General features: G+C 40.7%; 1 protein-coding gene across 1 annotated transcript in view; it reads right to left on the reverse strand.

Annotated features, from left to right (window-relative positions):
• Positions 1 to 23,104, reverse strand: part of CPSF160 (cleavage and polyadenylation specificity factor 160) — a 114,455-nt gene that overhangs the window by 44,423 nt on the left and 46,928 nt on the right. The window contains exons 13-15 of the mRNA XM_077389609.1: positions 18,769 to 18,846; positions 15,057 to 15,197; positions 1,144 to 1,238 (exon numbers count right to left, since the gene is read on the reverse strand). Coding sequence (XP_077245724.1) covers positions 1,144 to 1,238; positions 15,057 to 15,197; positions 18,769 to 18,846 — 314 coding nt within the window. The remainder of the gene's footprint in view (positions 1 to 1,143; positions 1,239 to 15,056; positions 15,198 to 18,768; positions 18,847 to 23,104) is intronic.

Below are 23,104 nucleotides of genomic sequence, written 5' to 3' on the forward strand. Positions count from 1 at the left end.
CTCTCTTTTTCGGACGATAGTTTCCCCATCGTTGATCAGCTCTCTTACAAGCGACGACTTCGTTTTCCCATCGACCTTTCTTTTCTGGGCGAAGGTTTCCCCATCGTTGGTCGACTCTTTTCACGCGATGATGTTCATGCCGACGACCTTGTCTCCAAATAATGGTGTCCCCATCGTTGGTTGGTTATCCTCTTCCTATTTTCGTCCCATCTTCAAGCGACGATGTTCATGCTGTTGACCTTGTCACCAGACGATGGTTTCCCCATCGTTGGTTGGTTATCTTCTTCTCCTCTTTTTCTTATCTTCAGGCGACGGTTTCCCATCGACCTTGTCTCCGATGGTTTCCCCATCACTGGTTATCTTCTTCTAATGGCATTGTGCTACTTAGTTGGTATTCCCGCTCGTGGTGTTTAATTGTTGCTCATGTGCGCACCTTTATTGTGCCCCTTTTTGCTCGACGGATCGTTGCAATTTTCCTGCCGATGTGTCTCTGTTCAATCCTTCGAGGTTTGCAGATTTATTGGCCGGGCTCTCCTTCAAGTGGAGGCCCTGTTCTAATCACTCTCGCTGTAATGCTGCTTCAGGGGAGCTGTTCCTTTTAAGTGGCTGCTGATCTCGATAATTGTACTCTCATGGAGGCCGTTATCTTTTATTATGCTTTCATTATGTATTCACTACATCAGCTTGAGGTGTGTTATACCAAGCTGGATGTGTATAAGAGAATATGTACTTTATGTTATTTTAATATTTTTAGTTGTCGTAGTTTTCTTTGTACCAAGCTGGAGTTCCATGGCATATACACTCCAGCTTGAGGAGGAGTGTTGAATAATATGTAAGGGTAGTTTAGGTATTGCTTATAGTTTTAGGAGTATTGGAGTCTATGTATTTTGGATGCCCAATTTTGGCCCTATATATACATCATTTACATGAGGAGCTCCCTAGTAGAGCTTTCCATCATTCACTCCTCTTCTTCTTCCTCCCTTCTAACCCTAATCTCATTTCTAACAATATATAAATATAAATTTAAGCACAAAAAAACTTTGCTAATTGTTGCCTGCAACAAACTAACTACTACACTGCGAACACATTAATAATAGAAGCAAAATGAAACATTTCCAAGTGAAAGAATTATTACACATTCACCTTCCAAACAAGTTCCCTGCGGCAATGGTACTTCCCTGAACATAATAGTCAACACTTTCTGTAACTTCTCCCAAAAGATCAGCTGTCTCAAGAACCTAGATGTTAAAGAAACCATTGATTAATCAAAGCTAAAGGCATATTACAGTGTTATCAAAATGAAAATGTGAAAATATTTGCAAACTAGAAATGCTTGCATAGCAAGAGTGTTAACATTAACAAGAACATTAATCTTAAAAACAACCAAAAGCTTGTCTGAAATTTTTTGGATCTTGAGTACTGAAGCAAATTATTTAGCTTCGATGATAGGATAATAAATTCACGTGATATAAGTAGACTGCCATTGGGTGCCTAACAAAATAATCAACTTATAGAAAGGGTTACACCAGGCAGGTTTGCATAGTTAACAACTAACTATAGTTTAACATTGGAACAACCAAACCAATGGCTGTGCAAAAGATCTACAACCACAAGACAAAAATTGGAACCATCCATCAACATTGATGCAGGTTAGGTCCAAAATAGTACATTCGAAATAATGTAAAGATGAATCACTCAACTCAATCAACAGATTGGTCAAAAGGGTCAAAAGACTCTCAACCATCCACAATGTAATTGGTTTGAGGGTAACAAGAAACAATTAACAACTAAATCTCTATCTAGTTCAATTACAAGCATGGTTTAAAATTTCGGTTTCGGAACCGATTTCGGACCCCTGAAATTTTGAAATTTCAACCGAAATTTCGGTCGAAATTTGGTAATAATTAAAAAAAGCTTATTTAATTCATTTCGAGTAAAGGCCGAAATCCAAAATTTCGGATTTCGGTCGAAATTTAAAACCATAATTACAATCATGTCCAGCAACGAGCCATAAAACTAGATATGGCATTCCCCAATTTTATAGCCATAACTATGGGTGGACATGGTTCGCGTCTAATCCGAATAACCAAACCGGCCTATTTGGTTTGGTTCGGTTCTAGAAAATGGTGGTTCGGTTCTGGGTCCCAAATTTGGGAACCATGGGTTTCCAGTTCAGTTCTGGGTTTGGGATCTTGGAACCCAAAACCGAACCAAATTGTTCGAGACTTCGAGTTTTGACTTTAGACAGCTAGTTAAATACTAAACAAGGGTAGAGTGCAGATAACAAAACAAGGGTGTGCTGATATCATTTCAATATCTTTTGATTCTTTTCTCTTTTCTAAACTACTCTTAGAGGGAATCAATCCTAGCCGTTACATGAAAATGTATGTGTATATCACATGTTGCATGTTGCATGTTGCACACACCTTTTATTCCCTCCTATGGAATCAATCCTAGCTTGTTACATGAAAATGTCTGAGTAGCTGTAATTCGGCAGGAAAATTATACCTTGAGAAATGCTAATTGGAAGTGAACATACACATTGCTAGTCCTTCAGCAAAAAAAATGAAAAAAATAAATAAATAAATAAAGTCGGGTAAACCCAGAACTGAACCGAACCAACCTGATCAAGTTCGGTTCCGGTACGGTTTTCCATGGTTCAATGATTCGGTCCTGGTTCCCAATATTGGGAACCAACAGGGATTGGGTCTATACCCAGAATCGAACAAACCCGAACCATGTCCACGCCTAGCCATAACTGACAAGCAACCAAGAAGATTGTCATGTATCAGTTCAATGGGAAGGCGTATGTGTATCTTTTATAACCGTAGTTCAGGCATCATCATGCTAGAGAAGATAGTGAAGGTATGATAATTTTAAATATTTATATGAATTATATGTCAAATTTGGCGGGTACTAAATTGTTTGATATTTTTAAACCATTATGGATGGTTGTCTTGTTCATAGAATGATTTCTAAGTGCGCATTTGTGCTTATTCTAGCCTTTCCTGAAGTTTCATCTTTAAATTCTATCGTTTGTATAGGTTTTCATACCGTTAGGAGGGTATTTAGGTATTTGGATATGTAATCCCTTTTTGCATATATATATATATATATATATATAGGGATTTGCTAGCGTCCATCGCAAAAGGCATTTCGCAGACGGTATGTTGCATCTAACACGTCTGACATCAGCCACCTCATGAATGAAGACAAAATCTGCTGAAAAGTGAGCCTCTGTGGCTGTTGTCAGATGCAACAAACCATCCATGAAAAGCCTTATGAGAGGGATGCTAGCAAATCCCTATATATATCTATATCTATATGGCAGAAGAGAAAATAGAGAATTATTTGAATTTCTCCTAAACTTCTAATAGAATTACACATCACTTTTTTTTACTTTTTTTAACAAAGGCACCCATTCAACCCACATATTTTCAATCTTACGCCCTCCTTTATGCTTTTTAACAAAGGCACCCATTAAAGCCACATAATTTCAATCCTAACCCCCCTCCTTTAAGCTTTTTTCATAAAAAAAAGTGGACAAAGTCATGGTGGCGTTTTTGTTTTTGCAAACATTACGGATTGGGTGAATATGTTATATAATACTACGGATTTTTGTTAACATATTACATAATACTACGGATTCAGGACACCTTTCAAAATAATGACGAATTCCAGGCACCTTAAGAGGAACAACATATGATGGAAACCTTTATAGATTGAAGGGCTAGGATCAGCCTATGAAAATGATTTTAGGGGCACAACCTATGTCTATTGTGTTCCATCACATGGACGGTTTGGATCAACCTATGATGTGGTCCATACAGTTCTTTGTCGGCCCGTGCATCGCACGGGGTTTTTACTAGTATATATATATATAGACTCTTCTTCTCCCTCATTTCTTCTTCTCCTCCTACTGAGACCATGTTGCAATAACATGGCATCAGAGTGGATCCATTAAACCAAGGAGTGAAGAAGAGCAAAAACAGAAGAGAAAAGAAAGACAATTAGTTCATCCATTGAAGCCAGGTAGTTCGCCTACTACCCTTCTCTCTAGCTCTGGTTCCTAGATTATTGATTCCGGGGCCTCGAACCATATGACTGGTAACTCTTATCAGCTTAACTCTTTTCGACCTTTTCATTATGTCTCCTACTCAATTACCCTTGCTGAAGGGACCACTAATCCCATCTCTAGTGTTGGTAGTATTCCTCCACATCCTAGCCTTCCAATATCATCAGTTTTATGCGTCCCTAAGTCACTCTTTAGTTTTCTTTATGTTAGACAGCTTACTAAGAGTATAAATTGCTCTGTCTCATTTTATCTTTCTTATTGACTCTTTCAGGATCTCTTGACTGAGAAGACGATTGGATCGGGACGTAAGGTAGATGGGCTCGATCATCTGGATTGTCGCTCGCCTACAATTGCGTTGCATAGTTCTGTCGACACCTATAAGTGGCACTGTCGTCTTGGCCACCCTTCTCTTCAGCGACTTCAGCAGACGCCTATTGTTCCTGGATCTGTTTCTTCTTTTCAGTGCAAGTCCTGTGAACTCGAGAAACACCATCATGTTTCTTTTCCATCCCGAGTAGTCAGTAGAGTGGAGTCCTTTTGAATTATGAGGACACTCTAGGGTCGTGTCTTCTTCTGGTTATAAGAATTTTACTGTCTTTATTGATGACTATTCGCGTATGGCATGGCTGTTTTTACTTAAAACCCATTCTAAGGTCTTTAATGCTTTTCACACTTTTCATGCTAAAATTAAAAATCAATATAATTACAATCTCAAATGTCTACGCACTGATAATGCTAGGGAATATTTCTCTCGCTCGAATGGATTTAAGGATTACCTCTCCACTCATGGCATCCTTCATCAGTCCTCTTTTGCCTACACCTCTCAACAAAATGGAGTTAGTGAGAGGAAACTACGCTACTTGTGGTGGCCCGCACCCTCATTTTTCAAATGTGGGTGCCTAAAACCTATTGGAGTGATGCCATCGTGACTAATTGCTCCCTAGCTAACCGTCTCCCTTCATCGGTTCTTCATGGTGACTCACCCTTCACGATCTTACACCCTCAATAGATCATTTCCCTCTCACACCTCGGGTATTTGGCTGTGTTTTTACCTCATTCACATTCTAGGTCTAGGCCATGATAACTTGGACCCTCGATCGGAGCATTGTCTTCCTGGGCTACTCGCGTACCCAGAAGGGATATAGTTGCTACAGCCCTCGTCTCCCCAGGTGGTTTGTATCTGCTGATGTGACATTCTTTGATTCCAGGCCATTCTTGACTCAGGTGCACGAGCCTCGTACTACTGTTCTCAACTCGGCGATTCCTCTTTCTCTTCCGGTTCTTCCTGATTGTATTGTCGCCTCCACCTTTATCAGTGTCAGTGGATCCCCTAGCTTCTGCTCCTCAACCTTTACAGGTTTCGGCAACGTCTAACCCTTCCGCAACTGTGAAGATTTATCAGATGCGTCGGCATGCAGATCCACCACCACCTCCACTCGAGACAACGTCCTCCCAGCCGAAGATACCGGCCTCTACTTCTCAGGTTCCTTCTTCTACAGTACTTTATGACTCTCCTATGATAATTTAACCCCCACTTTTCGAGGCTTTGTGCCTTCCTTGTCTTCTATATCTTTATCACAGTCGGTGGCCGGGGCCCTCGCTCAACCTAGATGGCGTGCTGCCATGGATCTAGAGATGGGTGCTTTTCACACAAATCAGACTTGAGATTTGGTTCTCTGCCTTCTAGTGCTCGCTCTGTGGGGTGCCGATGGGTGTTCTCTATTAAATACTTACCAGATGGGACTGTTGAGCGTTAGAAGACACACTTAGTAGCTAACAAGTATACTTAGACTTTTGGGATTCATTACACCGAGACATTTTCTCTGGTTTCGAAGCTTCCATATGTTCGTGTCTTGCTTTCTATGGCAGTTAATCAAGGTTGGCCACTCTATTAGATGGATGAGATAAGTGCTTTCCTCCATGGCGACCTCTCTAAGGAGGTGTACATGGAGAAAGCACGGGTTCTTTCCAGAACCACTAGGTCGCCTTGCATAAGTTGGAAAAAGATTCGTTCCATTGTGGGCTACATTCAATAAAAACTCGGTATCATCTAGGCGCTAAGCCCACAGAGGCTGGCAAAGGCTCTGGAGGTGAATCTATGTGCCGAGAGATCTTTGGGATTCTTCCTAGACACTCCATCATCATGGGGTTGTTGCTCAGGGGGAGATGTCCTCCTCTGTGTGTCGCTAGCGAAAATCTCTCTATGGCTTAAAGCAATCTCCATGAGCATGGTTTGGGAGTTTTAGTGAGGCTTTCACGCGTTTTGGCATGAAACAATGCGTCGTAGATCACTCTATTTCCAGTCATCAGTTTGTGGTACAGACTGGCTGCATACTTCTTATAGTATTGTTGATGATATTATCATTACCGGCAGTAACTCAGAGGGTATACAGAAATTGAAGACTTTCTTGCAGAAAGAGTTCTCCACAAAGGAACTAGGTCACCATGGTACTTTCTTGGAATATAGGTAGCCATAGTTGTCAAAATCTTACAAGTCGTACGAGTCAACTCTCGAGTCGAGTCTAGTCGTTGGGCTTTCGAGTCGAGTCGCATGGGTGACTCGCCTCTGTTGAAGACTCTTACGAGTCGAGTCGAGAAAATAAGACTCTTACGAGTCAAGTCGAGACGTTGGGACTAGGGCCTTCTTGTTTTGATGGTTGAAAACTTGGAAATTGGAACTTAGAATGTAATTATTATTATTTTTAATGGTAGGCAATTACATTAAATGCGGAAAAAAAACGGAGTCGAGTCGTTGGGCTTTCGAGTCGAGTCGCATGGGTGACTCGCCTCTGCTGAAGACTCTTACGACTCGTTTAGTGACTATTACGAGTCGAGTCGGAAAAAAAAGACTCTTACGAGTCAAGTCGAGTCGTTGGGACTGGCTTTCTCGTTTTGATGGTTGAAAGCTTGGAAGTTGGAACTTAGAATTTCTTTATTATTATTTTTAATGGTAGGCAATTACATTAATTGGGGAAAAAACACCGAGGGGGTCTATTCAAATAAAGAGAAATAAAAAGAAAGAGAAAGATAAGAACAAGCTCCACTGGAAGGGTCAAGGAGGAACAACGTCAAATAGCTCAACTCTCTCCCTAGAGACGCCATCTCTAGCTAAACGGTCTGCCATACCATTAGATGACAGCCTAATGTAATGAAAAGAAATGATGCATTCCCACCCTGTCTTGGATCCCATCGAAGAAAAAGGCAAATCTCCAAGGGAAGGAATGAGAGCTACTATGGCACCTTATCACATTGAGCGAGTCTCTTCTACCACTACCTTATTCAAATCTTAACTCTCAAGATACCTTATTCCTTGGTAGATAGCATGAACTTCAGCCTCATGAGTGTATGTGACTCCAGTGGGATCCACAAAATCCCATTTCATAGCTCCAAATTCATCCCTCAAGACTCCCCCAATTCAAGTAGGATCACCCCCAATTCAAGTAGATCAGGGTTCTCCATGTTAGACCCATCAAAGTTTAGCTTCAAAAAACCATGTGTGGGAGGCCGCCAGTCTTGGACAATCTTGGGTTCTTTGCCTGAAACACCACAAATCTCCTTCCAACCATACCATAAATCATGGGTGGATACAAATCTGCATATAGTTAATTATAATTTTAGCATATAGTACTTTATCTATGTGCCATTGTATTATTATTATTTTTACATGCTTCATCTTTTGAGATATAATTATATTTTTTCAAATAAATTTATGTTCTTGTCAAAAACTCTTACGAGTGTCGAGTCATAAAATTAAGAAATCGAGTCACGGGTTGACAACTATGGAGGTAGCATATTCTTCTCGAGGTCTCTCTATCACAGAGAAAGTATGTGTTGGATTTATTGGAGGAGACAAGGAATCTTTGAGTGAAACTTGCATCTGTGCCCATGGACCCTAATGGGAAGCTTATTCCAGAAGAAGGCGACTTGCCGGATGACCCTGACAGATATAGGAAGTTAGTTGGTAAGCTCATTTATCACACGGTTACTCGCTCAGACATCTCATATGATGTAGGCGTAGTTAGCCAATATATGAACTCCCCACGTACCTCTCACTGGGCTATAGTAGTCCAGATTCTCAAGTACTTGAAAGGCGCTCCAATGAGAGGTTGTTGTTTAGAAGGCATGGTCATATGAAGATTGAAGGATTCTCTGATGCAGACTGGGCTGGATCTCCAGCAGACAGGAGAACAACTCACTGGATATTGCACCTTCGTATGAGGTAACTTAGTGTGTGGAGAAGCAAGAAACAAGACATCATAGCAAAGTCTGAAGTTGAAGTCGAATACAAAGCCATGGCACATACGAGTACAGAACTTATCTGGCTGCGTTCTCTTTTACCTCAGATTGGTATTTCTCCTTCTTCTCCTTCTCGGTTGTAGTGTGATAATAAGGCTGCAATTCATATTACTACCAATCCAGTCTTCCATGAACGAAGAAAACACATTGAGGTGGACCTGCCATTTTATTCGTCAGAGAATCCAGAAGAGGGAGATGTGCACAGTTTTCACTCGATCCGTGGATAAGCTGGCTAATATGTTTACAAAGTCCTTAAGTAAAGCTAAGTTGAACGATATTTGTAACAAGCAAGGAATGCATGATATATGCATTCTAGCTTGTGGGGGACTGTTAGAATATATGTGTAACGCCCAAGGGCATAGTTGTCTTTGTGCCTTATTCTCACTTAATATAAATACATAAGTGAGGGGGAGATCTCTCCAACTCTCTTCTTCTCCCATTCTCTTCTCCGACACCTTCACCCCTCCTTCCACCCATACCCAACACACACCCCTTCACCCTCTCACCCATCCGCCATTCCTTCACCCCTCCTTCCACCCATACCCAACTCCACCACACCATCTCCTACCCTCTCACCACCCCACAACTGTGACTACTAACCTAACCTTTATCCACTCTCCTAACCCCAATATGCATCCCTAATCCACTCCTTCACATATCCCCAACAATCCTGGAAAAAAAGCTATACAGAAACTATCTGGACCTGGAGCCTAATCTCTTCCCAAAGAAAACACCCCTCTTTCTACCTCCTCCTCTATAAAAGGATGTTCGAGGGATAATTTGTCATCTTCGCAGATACAATCAAAAGGCACACCTTATGGGATTGGACAGCCGCATTCCTCAGCTGAATACAAGCCCCTATAATATTCAATTATTTCTCTGGTGATGCTCTCCTTATTATCGACCAACTCTTCCCCTACTTGTAGGTATTCAATACGATTCCTTCTTCTACGGACACTTGCCATGGCATGAAAATAGGCCGCATTTTTGTCCCCCTCTTTTTGCCATTTTACTCTTGATTTTTGTCTCCACGCAATCTCCTCCTGTAACACAAACCGATTATGCTCTTCCTCAATTTACCGGCTTCCCCAATGTCTTCTGAACTGGCTTCCCCGACTTCTTCTTTATCATCTAATTCTCTTATTCTTGATAACAACCAGTCCTTCCTTTCCTTTGATTCCCTTTCTTTCTCTGTCTGCCACACTCTCAAGTTCTTCTTAACGTATCGAAGCTTGCTACCAATGACCACATCTGCTGCTCCATAAACCCTGTGTTCCACCCACCACTTACCCATTTTCTCATCCATTTTAGAAGACTCTAGCCAAACTAAATTAAATCTGAAGGGGATTGGACCCCAAGATTCTATTCTTGGGTCAAGAAGAATCGCGCAATGATCTGACATCTGAAAGTGGGAGAGCCAATTGACACACTTCCTGAAAACTTTCCAGCCATCTGGGGCAAATAATAATCTATCAACACTACTGCGACTTTCATTTCTTGACCACGTAAACAGCGCCCCCATAAGAGGAATGTCTATAAGATCCTTAGCCGCAATAAAGTCCGCAAAGGCCTCCATGTTTCGACTATAATGATTGCAACCCGCTCTCTCCTCAACAAATCTTATTTCATTGAAATCACCACTAAGGCACAATGGGAAAGACCATTTAGCACGCACTTCTTCCAATTCTGACCATAAAAGGCTTCTTCCCTCAGTAATTACTGGGCCATAGACTCCAGAGAAAGTCCATTCAGAGTAATCATTAAGATTTTTAACGACAATCGAGAGAGAAAATCACCCACTCCATTTACATGCATCCCAAACAATCAATATTCCTCCCGATGAGCCTACTGCATCCCATGATAAAAACTCCCAACTACCACGAACCCCTAACCCTATAACAACAGCCCTATTGACGGAGGACCACTTAGTTTCTTGGATACATAAAATATCAGGCGCATGTTTTCGAACCACTTCCTTGACATGAGCTTTTTTATTGAAGGTGCCCAATCCATTAACATTCCAAGAGAGAATCTTCATGGTCCACGAGTTATACTTTTCTGAGAGTGCACCTGCACCTCCCGCCCCTTTCCCTTCCCTGTGGAACTCCCCCTAGCTGCCCCTTCATAGTTAATCTCAGACTTTAGCCTGGCAAGCTCCCTCGACATCTTTCTCGACACTTCCAATGAGTTAGGATCTGTTTTGTATCTTAATTTCATCTCCCTTTCCTCTGCTTCTCGAAACATCTTTATCAACCTTCCAATTAGTCCCAAATATGAAGGACCCAATTCTATGCTAGACTCCATCACATTATTTACAAATGACTCAATCATATCTTCATCCGAGCACTTCCATTCTAATGGAACAACTTCCTCTTCGCCTCTGATTTCTAACAGCAACTGGTTATCCTCATCCATAGCAGTTACAGGCCTCGCTGAATGTGATTCGTCAACCTCAAGATCTACCTTCACTTGCTTCTACAACTGGATGCTCAAACTGCAATGTATCTAAAGTGCAACACAGTCTATAAATTGGGTCTGAAAACTCAGAAGTGGGGGATATAGGATGATTCTTTGTGGTTAGTGGATCTAGCCCCTAATCCTTCAACGTATCAACCTGTGGGAACATATCCAGCAATAAATCGTTAGAAACCGAAACAGCGGTATCTGGATTGATGCACTTTGGATAATTTGTCAGCCTCAACAGATGAAGAGACGCTGCCGAAGGTATTTGATTAGGTACTCCTGGTTCACGAACCGGATGGAAGAGATGATTGCTATGCACCCCTGTTTTGGAAATCCTATGAGTATCGACCACTCCCTGACCTTGATCTCCTGCCAGAAAATTTCCTCCATCAGGATGGTTCCAGGATCGTCATCCACATCTTCGAGATGCAGAGTAGTAGCCACCTGATCGACAGAGGTAGTTGCTTCCGGAACACTCGCTTCTGGGAATCTCTCTGATGAGAGCGCATTCTCTGATAATGAGCCCATGGATACATCTCTTGCCAAAGGTTCCGTCACTACCTCATGGTCGAAGTCCAGCGTCGTAACCACACCACCAGGAATTTTCTCCACAGACAGCCAGGTTACTCTCCGAGAGGATTTACCAGGTAACAAGCGAGATCGTACAGTGATGGTTAGATCTTGTGCTTTGAAAATATTATCTCCCAACAGAGTGAAAGAGATCAGAGGACTTAGACCATAGTTGCTTCCCAGACCCCTTTAAGGTGGTATGTTAAAACGTGGACTTGGGATGTAGGCCGACATAATGAGGCCCACCAAATCTGAAATGATGTTGAAGACAGGACCACAAGAGTTAGCCCGTCCATACGACATAAATGGGTCCTCCAGATTCGAAGAGTGTATCGGGCCTGAAATGTCCGCTGGGCCAAGGCCTCGTTTTTCAAGTCCGCACCAACCCACCATGTGAGGGGATGCATGGCTCACTAAAAGACTATGACCATAACGAGTTCTAAACGCGGTCTTTGGCACATCCTCTGCCTTAATCTTCAATTGGTGATAACCAGACCGAAGGTCAATTTTTTAAAATACTTGTGCCCCCTGGAGCTGATCAAACAAATCATCTATTCTTGGCAACGGATATTTATTCTTAACCATCACCTTGTTCAATTCCCTGTAGTCTATGCAAAGTCGCATGTTACCATCTTTCTTTTTCACAAATAATACCGGTGCTTCCCAAGGCGACACACTTGGTCTTATAAAACCATTATCTAACAAAATTAGATATTAGATATACATATCCTTATATACATATAACATTCCCCTTGTGATCCCCACTAGCACGTCGAATATGTGTTCTAAGTGTTTAAAGTCTCTAGGTTTTCAAACCTATGCTCTAATACCACAAAACTGTCACGCCCCAAACCGAGTTCCCGGTCTAGGCACACAACAGCGGCACATATTCATCAACCACGAATATGTAAGGCATTCACACTAGAACCATGCAATAAACAGAGCTACTAAAATTAACCAATTAATTATCTATCAGAGTAATTAATGCGAAAACTAAATATCTTTGTCCAACGGACTACATCAATTTAAACCAAATTAATAACTAATTGTTCATTCCAACTAAAGTTGCTGTCTCAATAACTGAAAATAATAAATCCTAAATTGTCGCCCTTGCTCACTCCCACGCCCGCGAAATCAAACATCTACTGTTCTCCACCTGTAACATAGAATGCATGGAATGAGCTAATGCCCAGTGAAATAAACATGTCTACACTAAAATCATAATACCAATTAATAAAACAGAATAATTGGCAATATATATAAATCCGTAACTGGCATAGCAATCGCTAGCAAACTGTATAACTGGCATAAACATGCATAACTGTATCTGTAACTGTAATTGTAACTATAACTGTGCCTGATACCTAGTGTAGTGAGACTAGTACTGCTAGACTACGTAGCCAACGGAACCTGCCAACTAACTCGTAGGAAGCCGAATCCCAACGATCTCGTACAGGATTTCACCCTCGAAAATACTGCGAAAGGTGATACTGCGGCTTGATCCGTGACTTTCCTTTGACGGTCTAGAAAAAGTCCCGTACACTAGTAACCAAGCCTAACACTTTGTCTCAACGGACATTAACAGTTGCATCATCACTTAGACAACACCATGTCCTGATGCAAAACTGTGACTATAAAAGTCTAACTGACACATACGTGCATATGGTAGATCTGAACTAGGAGTCAATACCACACTATGAATATTGACCCTCGTGTACTCTAACAGAGTCAATATCAATCAAGAATATGCACACTTGCATAAGAAATCATATTCAATATTAGAATAATTGTGGTAGAACAAGTCTACTCACCTGTGGTACTTGTTTGATTTGTCTCCCACGAACAAAGTCTTTTAAATCATTGTGTGGTATCACCTACAGTCCATACTAATCACCAATTAACGTTTTGGATCAATATTTATGTCCTCCAGGGCAGATCTGTGCCCTCAAAACTTATTGGAAAAATCTTCAAAAACCAACCCTTCTTGGTGTGTTTGGGCGTCCGACGTCTGAGCCACCCTCTCTGGCGGCTCTTAGATTTTTCTCCTCTCGGTTATTCGTATTCAGGCGTCTGATCCTTGCCCTTCGGGCGTCCGAACCTTGCGATTTGGGTTTTTCTAAAACCCGCGAGAACACAAGTTTCCTTCCGGATTTTCTACCCGAAAACCCTTCTTTCTTATTCCTTTAAACATGTTAAATACCTCAACAAGTTATTTATTAATCTCTTTAATTGATTAAGGCATCTAACGAGAAAGAACGTGAAGATCTTCGAGGAAAAACTAATTCTCCTCCATCCTAATCAATGGTTCTTCCATCGAAGAACACAATGCTTGATTTAATCACCATAAATATACTATAATCTGTATTCTCAAGAGATTTGAATCTCTTTAGAGAGTAAAATAAAGCACAATCATATTTTTATTTTAATTGGATACCTCTTGGAAGATAGATTCCTCACTTTTCTTGTTCTCCTCTCCCAAAAGCTCTACACAATTTCTTTTAGGGTTAAAGTTCCAAAATCTGTAGCCTAGGGGTTTATGTATAGACTCTTGTCTTTAAGAGTCCTAATTTAACAGGCTTTTGGAAACCCTAACTCACCCCAATTAGGAAACTACTAATTCCTCTTTTCAATTATTAATTAAATAAAAGTTCAATATTTTCCGGGACAAAAATACCCTCCCCCCAAACGAATTTTCGTTTTGGGGTATTTCAGTTTCGGTGGTGGCAAAAACCGACACTGAAACTGACATTTAAAACCTTGGTGATGATGTTGCAAATCTCCCAAGGTTGTGTCAACTACGATAACGGAGAAGTTAATAGGCCAGTCAACTAACCTGGATGGCCCAAGAAACCCAAGCATAGTCACGAATATTTATCTCTTTAATTTCACGACAAGGGTTGAAAATCAAAGGTAGTTATAATTTCTCGACATCACAAATGTATATTTTTCAAAACAGCATTTAATATGGTTGAGGCTTTGTATCTTAACCCTGGGGTCGTAAGTTCAACCCCAACTTACCTACCAGAAAATTAGCACTTAGAATCGAAGTTAGCTTCACTCTTTCATTCACATCCATTCCATCTTCTATATTTGTTCTCTATCACATTCATAGATTCAACCACCTTCGATTTCAAGGTGCCCATCTTCATGTTTTCCACTATTATCTAGGACCAAATCTTCTTCTTTTTTTTTTTGAGAAAGGACACTAAAGGGTTGAAAATAGATGTTCATTGAATAGCATTCTCACACGCACACACCACACCCATACACACGCAAGCGCGCACTTTAGGAAAGTGGACCTCCCAAGATAAACAAGTGTCCCGAGTCAATTTGGGCGGAGATAGTTTGATCTGTGTACCTAAATTACATTTTAAAGTTGACTCTCCAGTTTTAAATCTACGTTGTGTCTAGAACTAGAAAAATCTCGGACATCACTACTCCTAGTCAATAAATAAATAAGAGAAAATGAAAAGGACATGTGTATGGTGCAGTAACAAATCGAACAAAGACCAATTGCCAGCACCTCCATGTCCAATTTTCAACCACACTAAAAAAATATTCTTCATTACTGATAGGTGGAAATGCACCTTGACATCAAAACATAAGTTAACAATTCCGTTCTTCAACAAGATAAATGAAGTTTGGAGATTACCATTGTTCGAGTCTCGAGGCTTATGATCAAATATGCATGATATTCATCATCCTGCGACACAGTTTTTGAGGAATCAGCACTATGACCACGTGTGCTCTTGTGATATACAGTCCAAATTCCTTTGCAACCAGCTAACTCAACCTGCATGAAAAATGGATTTAAACATCAAGTGATGCAGAACAGACATTAAGAGTGCAAAGGTAATCATCCACATAGATAAGCATTTTGTAAGTGAATTTGCATTCTGCAGCCATGTGCATAATTATGTTACATGTGTACATTGCGGCATATTGCCTAGTGCGAATATACAAAGAAGTTTGATGCCTTAGTAAATGTTGCAGAACTTGACATTAACAAATATGCATCCATTAGAATCAGTCAAATCAGTTACGATGAAATTTCATTAACACATCTAGATTACAATAAAATAAGGCTATAAATCTGAAAATGATGATGTTAACCTTTCAAGCATCCCAAACACCAAAATACAAGCCCAACATAGGCCATAACCAACTCAAATGTCAATTTTCAAAACAAAGCTTCCCCACCCTTGCCTAGTTTTTTTTACTTTTCTTTTTTTTCTGAGAGAGAGAGAGAGAGAGGCCGAACCTTCCACTCATGTGGAATATATTGGTGTCCGTAACAAACCTTAACACTGTATTTTTATTTTTATTTTGAATTGTTGAGAGTGAGCGTATCACTCACACAAACTCACAAACACGCACACACACACCTCTCATCTACTCGTCTCATCCCTTCTCATACTCTCCACCATGGAAGATAGGATACCTCTAACATGGTATCAGAGCTAATAACAGTTAGAGGATTCTCCATCAATATTGAAGGTTAGATTAGAACACTCTTTTCCCCATTTTTTTCTCTCTTTTCTTCTTTTGGGTTCTCCAAATCCTAACCCTAGTCGTTCTTTTGGGTTCTCCAAACCCTAACCCTAACACCCCCCCGCCCACCCACCCCAAAAAAAAATAAAAAAACAAAACTGTTGTTTTTGGGTTTTTCAACCCATAACCCTAGCCGCACCCTACCATCATCCCTTTTGGTCTTTTCTTTTCCAACCCCAGCCCTCACCCTAGCCGCCCCTCCCCAACATCCATTTTTTGGGACCTAAACCCTAACCGCACCCTCCCAACCTCCTATCCCACTGCCGCGCCTACCCAAACCATTTTTCTTTCGATTTTTCACATTCAAACCCTAACCATAATCACGTAAACTCTTCACATCAATCCATAATCTTCGCTTTAACATATTTCTATCCCTTCATATTCATGTTCTAGATACTCCTCATTCTCATTTTTTCTTCTTATTGTTGGTTCCGGGACAATGCTTGGTGATTCACCTCTCTTGGTGGTGTGTTTTTGTCGGTGTGTCAACTCTTTCCTTTCCAGAGCCGCGTATTGATGTGTGTGACATGTCGACTCTTTCCTTTCCTTCCCAGTTCCTCTCTAGTCATGGCATTATTCATCGGTCATCATTGCCGATGCCTCTCAGCAAAATGATGTTTGCTGAGAGGAAACTTAGATATCTTGTTGACATGGCACGCACCCTTCTGTTTTAGATGCATGTTCCAAAGACTTTTTGGGCAGATGTTGGTCTCACATCCTGCTTTCTGGCGAATCGTCTTCCTTCGTCCATCCTACAGAATAGGTCGCCTTTCTCAGTCTTACATCCGTCTGGAAATCCCTTTCCTTTACTTCCTAGAATTTTTTGCTACACTTGCTTTATTCATAATCTTACTCCTAATTTAGATAAGCTCGATCCTCGTGCCATCAAATGTGTCTTCCTAGGCTACTCTCACACTCAGAAGGGATATAGGTGTTATAGTCTGCAGATTCATCATGTTAATCCTCCGCAAATGTTACCTTCTTCGAGGATACATCTTACTTTATTGAGTGTGTTGCTACATCTTCACCTGCTCCTACACTTCCACTGTCAGTACTAGTCCCTCTGGTATCTCCTTCACCGCCTGAGGTGAAGGCTTATTCGCATGGTCCTTGGCAGGTTTTATTACCCAAATGTGCAGATGGCCCCCCTCATACGCACCACCTCCTTCACAGCCTGCTGGTCTAGATACCTCTAACATGAATGATAACCTTAACACTATATATAATCACACAAAATCAATATCCAAACTCCTGACAATCGCCTAAACAAAAAATGAACAAGGAGAAACCTCATAAGATGTCACACACGTTGTCTGACTATTTCCTGACCTTGAACAACATTCTCAAGATGGGATATAAAATAACATCAGACAACTCCCTTTCTAATCAATGCTCTCAGTTGGGTATGGTGTCAGAGTTGGTTTATGTTTATGACATCATTATTTCAAAACAAATTGAAGATGGACTTCTCCATGAAGTATGTCCTGGATCTTCATTATCTCCCCAAACTGGAATTTAAAAGGAACCTCAAAAGGTATGGTTTCGACTAAACATAAGCATGACATGGATTTAGTAGAAAGGCTCCACATGATAAGCAGCAAACTAGTTAACACACCAACAGTGAACAACAAAAAATAAAGTACAAAAGAGAAAAAGGTAAAAGAATACCCTGCGTATTGGAATATGATAAGAGCATTGTAGTACTCGACACTACCATGCTAGACATTACATATGCCGTAAACCAGGTGTATCAGTTTCTCCACGGTCCAAGTGAGGAACATATAAGAGTATCCAAATGCATTTTGAAATACATACGGTGTACAATACATTTTGAATTGTTCTATCATGCTTAGAACACTAAGGATATAAAGGTAAAAGGCTATTCAGATGTTGAATAGGTAGATGATCCTGATATTAGACTGTCCATAATTGGCTTCTATAGTATGATAATAACCTTATAGTGTCATGGAGCAGTAAGAAACAGAGAACTGTTTCAAGGTCTAGTGCGGAAGTAGAGCATAAAGCTATAGTTTCTACTTTTGCGTAACTGACAAGGTTCAAGCAAATTCTCTAAGCTTTAGCACTGGATTTTGTTCAAGTGACTGTTAGAAATAGTCAAGCACTAAATGGTTGCCCTTCATTAAAGTAAAACATTCTTTTGTATATTGCTTGCATACAAGTCACTAGTCACTAGTAATCACATTTTGCATTATTATAAATAGACGATTACTCCCTTGTCACAGCAAAAAACACTCCATTTATTCTCTCTATATTATCTACATATTACTTGGTCAAAGTAATATGTAGATAATATTACTTGGTCAGAGGGCGGGCCTTGGCGCAACGGTAAGGTTGCACCATTGTGAGCTGGTGGTTACAGGTTCGAGTAACGGAAACAGCCTCTCCGCAAAGCAGGGGTAAGGCTGCGTACATCTAGCCCTCCCCAGACCCCGCAATGGCGGGAGCCTCGTGCACTTGGCCGCCCTTTTTTTTAACTTGGTCAAAGAATCGCCACATCTACACCTCCTAAGTCCTCATATGTTGCAAGCTTCCAGGTCATTCACAGGTGACAGATTAGGGCAACCTCTTCTCCAATGTACAATCACATGCAAATAAAAATAGACCTTTCAGTTACAAAACTGTGATTCCACAGTTAACTGTTTCTAAACACTGACAACCTCTTTGCGATGATTTGATATTTTAAATTAGGTAAAGAAAAATAAAGTAAGTTATCAAAGCTAAACGACAGAAAAGATTTTCGAACACATTCATCCCTGAACATATAGAACAAGATCATATAACTTGGGACACACCTCAGTGATCAATTCTGGACGAACCGATTGTTGAAGTACACAAAGAGCACCATTTTTACCATGGCCAGAACAGCAAACCTGCAAAACAACCACAGGTCACAATAAACCTCTATACGCATAACATACTAGACTTGGTTATCAATAGAACCAAATAAGCATGAAAAATGGATAGCAGATAACTATAAGAATGAAAGTGATACAAGTCTTTTGCCCGAGAAAGAAATATGTCGCCAAACAACAAATATAGAACACAGAAACAGAATGAAAGTTTGAAACAGAGAAGAGCATTATGAATCTGTGTGGTACGAACAAATTAGTCCATAAGCATCAGTGCAATAGGATAGATTTGTGTTGAACAATTAGAGCATGCAATGCTGTCACCATAAGTGTTTCTCTTGTATCAATGCATACCAAGGTTGGTTGCAAACATAGTAGCCGGAAACTCCTTGGCAAGGTGGGAAACATGTTTCGGAAAGGCGGGAAACTCATTTCCCCTAAATGGTGGGAAACTAGTTTCCGAAATGCATGAGAAACATATAAGAAACTTATATGAAACACATGAGAAACGTATGGAAAACATGTAGAAAACATATGTGAAACGTGTGGAGAAAATGTGTGGAACTAACAAAAATTATTTAAAAAAAACACACACACAAAAAAAGTGGAATAGATATTAAAAAAGAAAACAACAGCGTATACCGTAATGAAAACTAAAAGTAAGTAATATCCAAATACAAAATTTGAACTTAACAAAATTTAAATCTACAAAACCATATATCTCATGTTTTCCTTGTGTTTCACATGCGTTTTCATTAACGTTTCTCTATCGTTTCTGAAACGTTTCTAATTCCTAAGACATTTCTCGTACGATATCTAATGGTTTTCCCCTATGACGCTCGGGTACTCCCCGGAGTCCCACGCACCCGTATCGGGTGCGTATTGGGAGCAGGTGTGCACGGGTACACCCTGCGTGCGTACCGGGAATGTACCCAAACATCGTCGAGAAAATGAGGGTGCACCAAGATGCACCCGCAATCTCCGAAGGCCCTCATCATCCGCCTTGGGTGCGTACCGGGTACATTCCGGGGGGCCACGCACCTGTATTGGTGATGTTATTGGTATTTGATTGTTTTCCAATTAAATTGTATGAATTCTTTTAAAAAAATATTTATTTTTTTAATTTTTCTAAATATATAATAAAATATAAAAATATAATATGTTCAGAGTACCCCCAACATACCTGTATCCTATTCTCTTTTTTTTAAATCACGTATCCACGTGTCTATATCGTGTCGTACCCGCACCCCGTACCCCCGTATCCGTGCTTCATAGATTTTCCCATTTCCAGTTTCCCCTCTATTTTTTTTTCGTGTTTCCCATTTCGCTTCCCGATTATGTTTCCCACCCCGGCAACTATGGTTGCGAACATACAATGACCCTAGTCAATGCTATTAGCCTACGCCTATGTTCAGTGTTTTAATTGGTCACCTAAACGTTACCACCTATGGCCCAAGCAATCACCCATAAACCAGGGTGAAAATGACTAAAAAATCCAAGATACGGGTAAAAAAAGTTTCCCATCATTACATCATTATTAATTTAAAGTTATATTACTCATTAACCCCTAACAAAAGGAACAATCTATTATGTTCTAGCGAAAGCAACCATGTGATGTAGGACCAAGAAGAGAAATAGAAGAAAGGGGAGAAAGAGAAGAAGTAGAGAAGAGAGGGAAGAAGAGTAGGGGAAGAATAGAAGAAGAGTAGGGGAAGAAGAGGAAAGGAGAACTAGAATTAGAAGAAGAGAATTAGAGGGGAGAAGAAGAGAGGAAATTAGAGGAAGTAAAAGAAACTTGTATAGGGGAGAAGCCAATCAATCTTTATTCATTCAAAGTTGTAATTCCTAATACAAGAGGCCTATATATACAATGGGATGGAAATAAAATTCCATGGAAAATAACTAACTTTCCTAATTCTAAATAACATAGAAAATAAAATCCTAGAAACTAATAACATGGAAATAAAAATACTAGAAACTAAATAATAAGGAAATAATTCCTAATATCTGCATCATTCTCCCCCGCTTGAAAAGAAGTCGACCTCGAGTTCTAGTCCGCCTGGATCAAAGATGTAGATGATCAACTAAAGAAGTAGAAGTCACAATCCGTCGGAAGCGCTCCAGATGTCTAATACTCGTGACAACCGTGAAAGTGATCTAAAATGCTAGCGGAACGATATAGAAGTAATCGCTCATGTAGAATCATGCGAACGCAAGTTGTGCCGGATAAGTAAATTGGCTGGGAAGATAGCAACATACTCGTCCTGGATCGGTGTGATTGGCATGGTACCTATGGGCAGTACCAATCCATGACAAGCCTCAATAAGGTCATCATCTGCTGGTATCACAACTAGCGCAATGGAATCAACAACAAAGTCATCTGCTAGAACCGTGTCTGGCATAGTGATATTAGGCGAGCAATCTTCTTGATCAATCTGCGCAACAAGCCCCTCTGTGCCAGCACAAATCTGGACAATCTGCTCAACCGGGCTCAAAGATAGGCCAATCATCAACAATATGCTCTCAAACATCTGTCTCAAGTAATGGCTCGTCAAGCAAGGCACTCGCCGCTGAATCATGACGGTGCTCGGTCAACTCTTTCAAAGAATCAGCCTCACATGGCTCTACCACAATAACTATCCCGACTGTGGAAGTGTCAAGATGTATCTCTAGATGCTCGGCAACTGGTGCTGGGGAAATCTCTGAATCGCCAAGCTCGTCGACGTCTGCCTCAACAATCAGTAGACTCTCTGGCTCTATATCGGAGATCTTTGACTCAGTATTTGACATATTCATGGGCCCAACCTCTATAATGATCTCATCCACAATATCACATGTCGGACCAATAGCATCAGCTGTGTCTGGCTTGTCAATAGTGTTAGCAAATTCCTTCGTTGCTTCAATTCAGGCCTCTCGTGCATGACGGGCTACGACGTTTCGTTCACGGCGGGCGGCGGCTTCACGTTCGTGGCGAGCTGCACCTCGCGTACCAATTTCCTCTCATCCAAGTCACGCACTATCCTTTCCAAGATTGCCTGAACTTCCAACTTCTTGTTCAAGTCGAGCAACTTCTTCTCGTCGAGCGGCTTCTTCACGCATCAATCTTCGTTTATATGTTGCTCGCTCTCGTTTCAATCTCTGTACATACTGATATGCATAATTTCTCATAAACACAGAACGGATCTCCTCCCATTGACTAAATGGAGGTGCACCTGCAATACGACGCGCCCTCACTATCTCTAGCTAGAACAACTGGGCTTGTCGTAGTACAGTATCTCTGGCTCGAGAGATAGTCACGCGGTGATTATAGCAATAGTACTCATGATATGCGTCTAGAGCGTAGATCCACTGTAGACATATGCATCCTCATAATAGCGGTAGTGAGTCTGGTGTTGCAAATATCGACCATCGTACCCATAAAAATGTGGAACATATGGCGGGGCCATTAGGATCAGCGTTGAAAAATGAAATCAATCGTCAGATATATGTCATGTCGAATGGAACACAATATTTTTCGGGGATCTCAAATCGGACTCCTTGATAGTTCGAATCAGTGGTCGGACCAAAACGGACAGACACCCAAAGTTGGTCGTTGTAGTGCTTGCACTCACTGTTGACTGCCGAAAGTAGCCTGGATACACTCGAAAAGTTCGAACAAGTTTAGTGTTGATGGCGAAACCCAATTTTTAACGGAAATGGCTCGGGTGATAAGAGAGAATGAGATGGGGTAGAGAGAAAAAGTAGAGAGGGAAACTTTTTTCTTTTTCTTTTTCTGATTTTTTTGTGTTTTTTTTTGGGCATGTCTAAAGGTAAAATAGAGGGGTTTGTAAATAGGTATTTGCTAATGGAAGGGGGTGTGCAAGGGAGAATGGGGGTGTTAATATAATCTTCTTTATATTTGAGAAAAATGAATCGTACTCTCTAAGTTACCCAACCTCCTTTACCAAAAGTAATAATTACTTTTGACTGTGGCTTACCATTATAGGTTACAAAAAGTAGTCAGGCAAGTTCCTTTTCAAAAACAGTGACTAATTAATGCATGCTGGGGATGTCATTTTGTAACTGTGTACACGTCTCCTACTTCCATTATCAGCACTTTTCTCTTTTCTATCACAAGGTAACCTGCCTTTTATATATAATAATTGTCTATATATATAAAAGTCTCTATTCGAATGGCAGACGATTGGTTTTGCTTAGCCTGTGCTTACTCGAACTTCAAATGGCGACGTTGTTGTCGATGGTGTAAGCAAAACAATCGATACCACTTACCTGGAGTTAC

Source organism: Tasmannia lanceolata, unplaced genomic scaffold, assembly GCF_043159265.1.
Source record: "Tasmannia lanceolata isolate RefF3 unplaced genomic scaffold, GAP_Taslan_0.1 ptg000008l, whole genome shotgun sequence".
Classification (NCBI taxonomy): domain Eukaryota; kingdom Viridiplantae; phylum Streptophyta; class Magnoliopsida; order Canellales; family Winteraceae; genus Tasmannia; species Tasmannia lanceolata.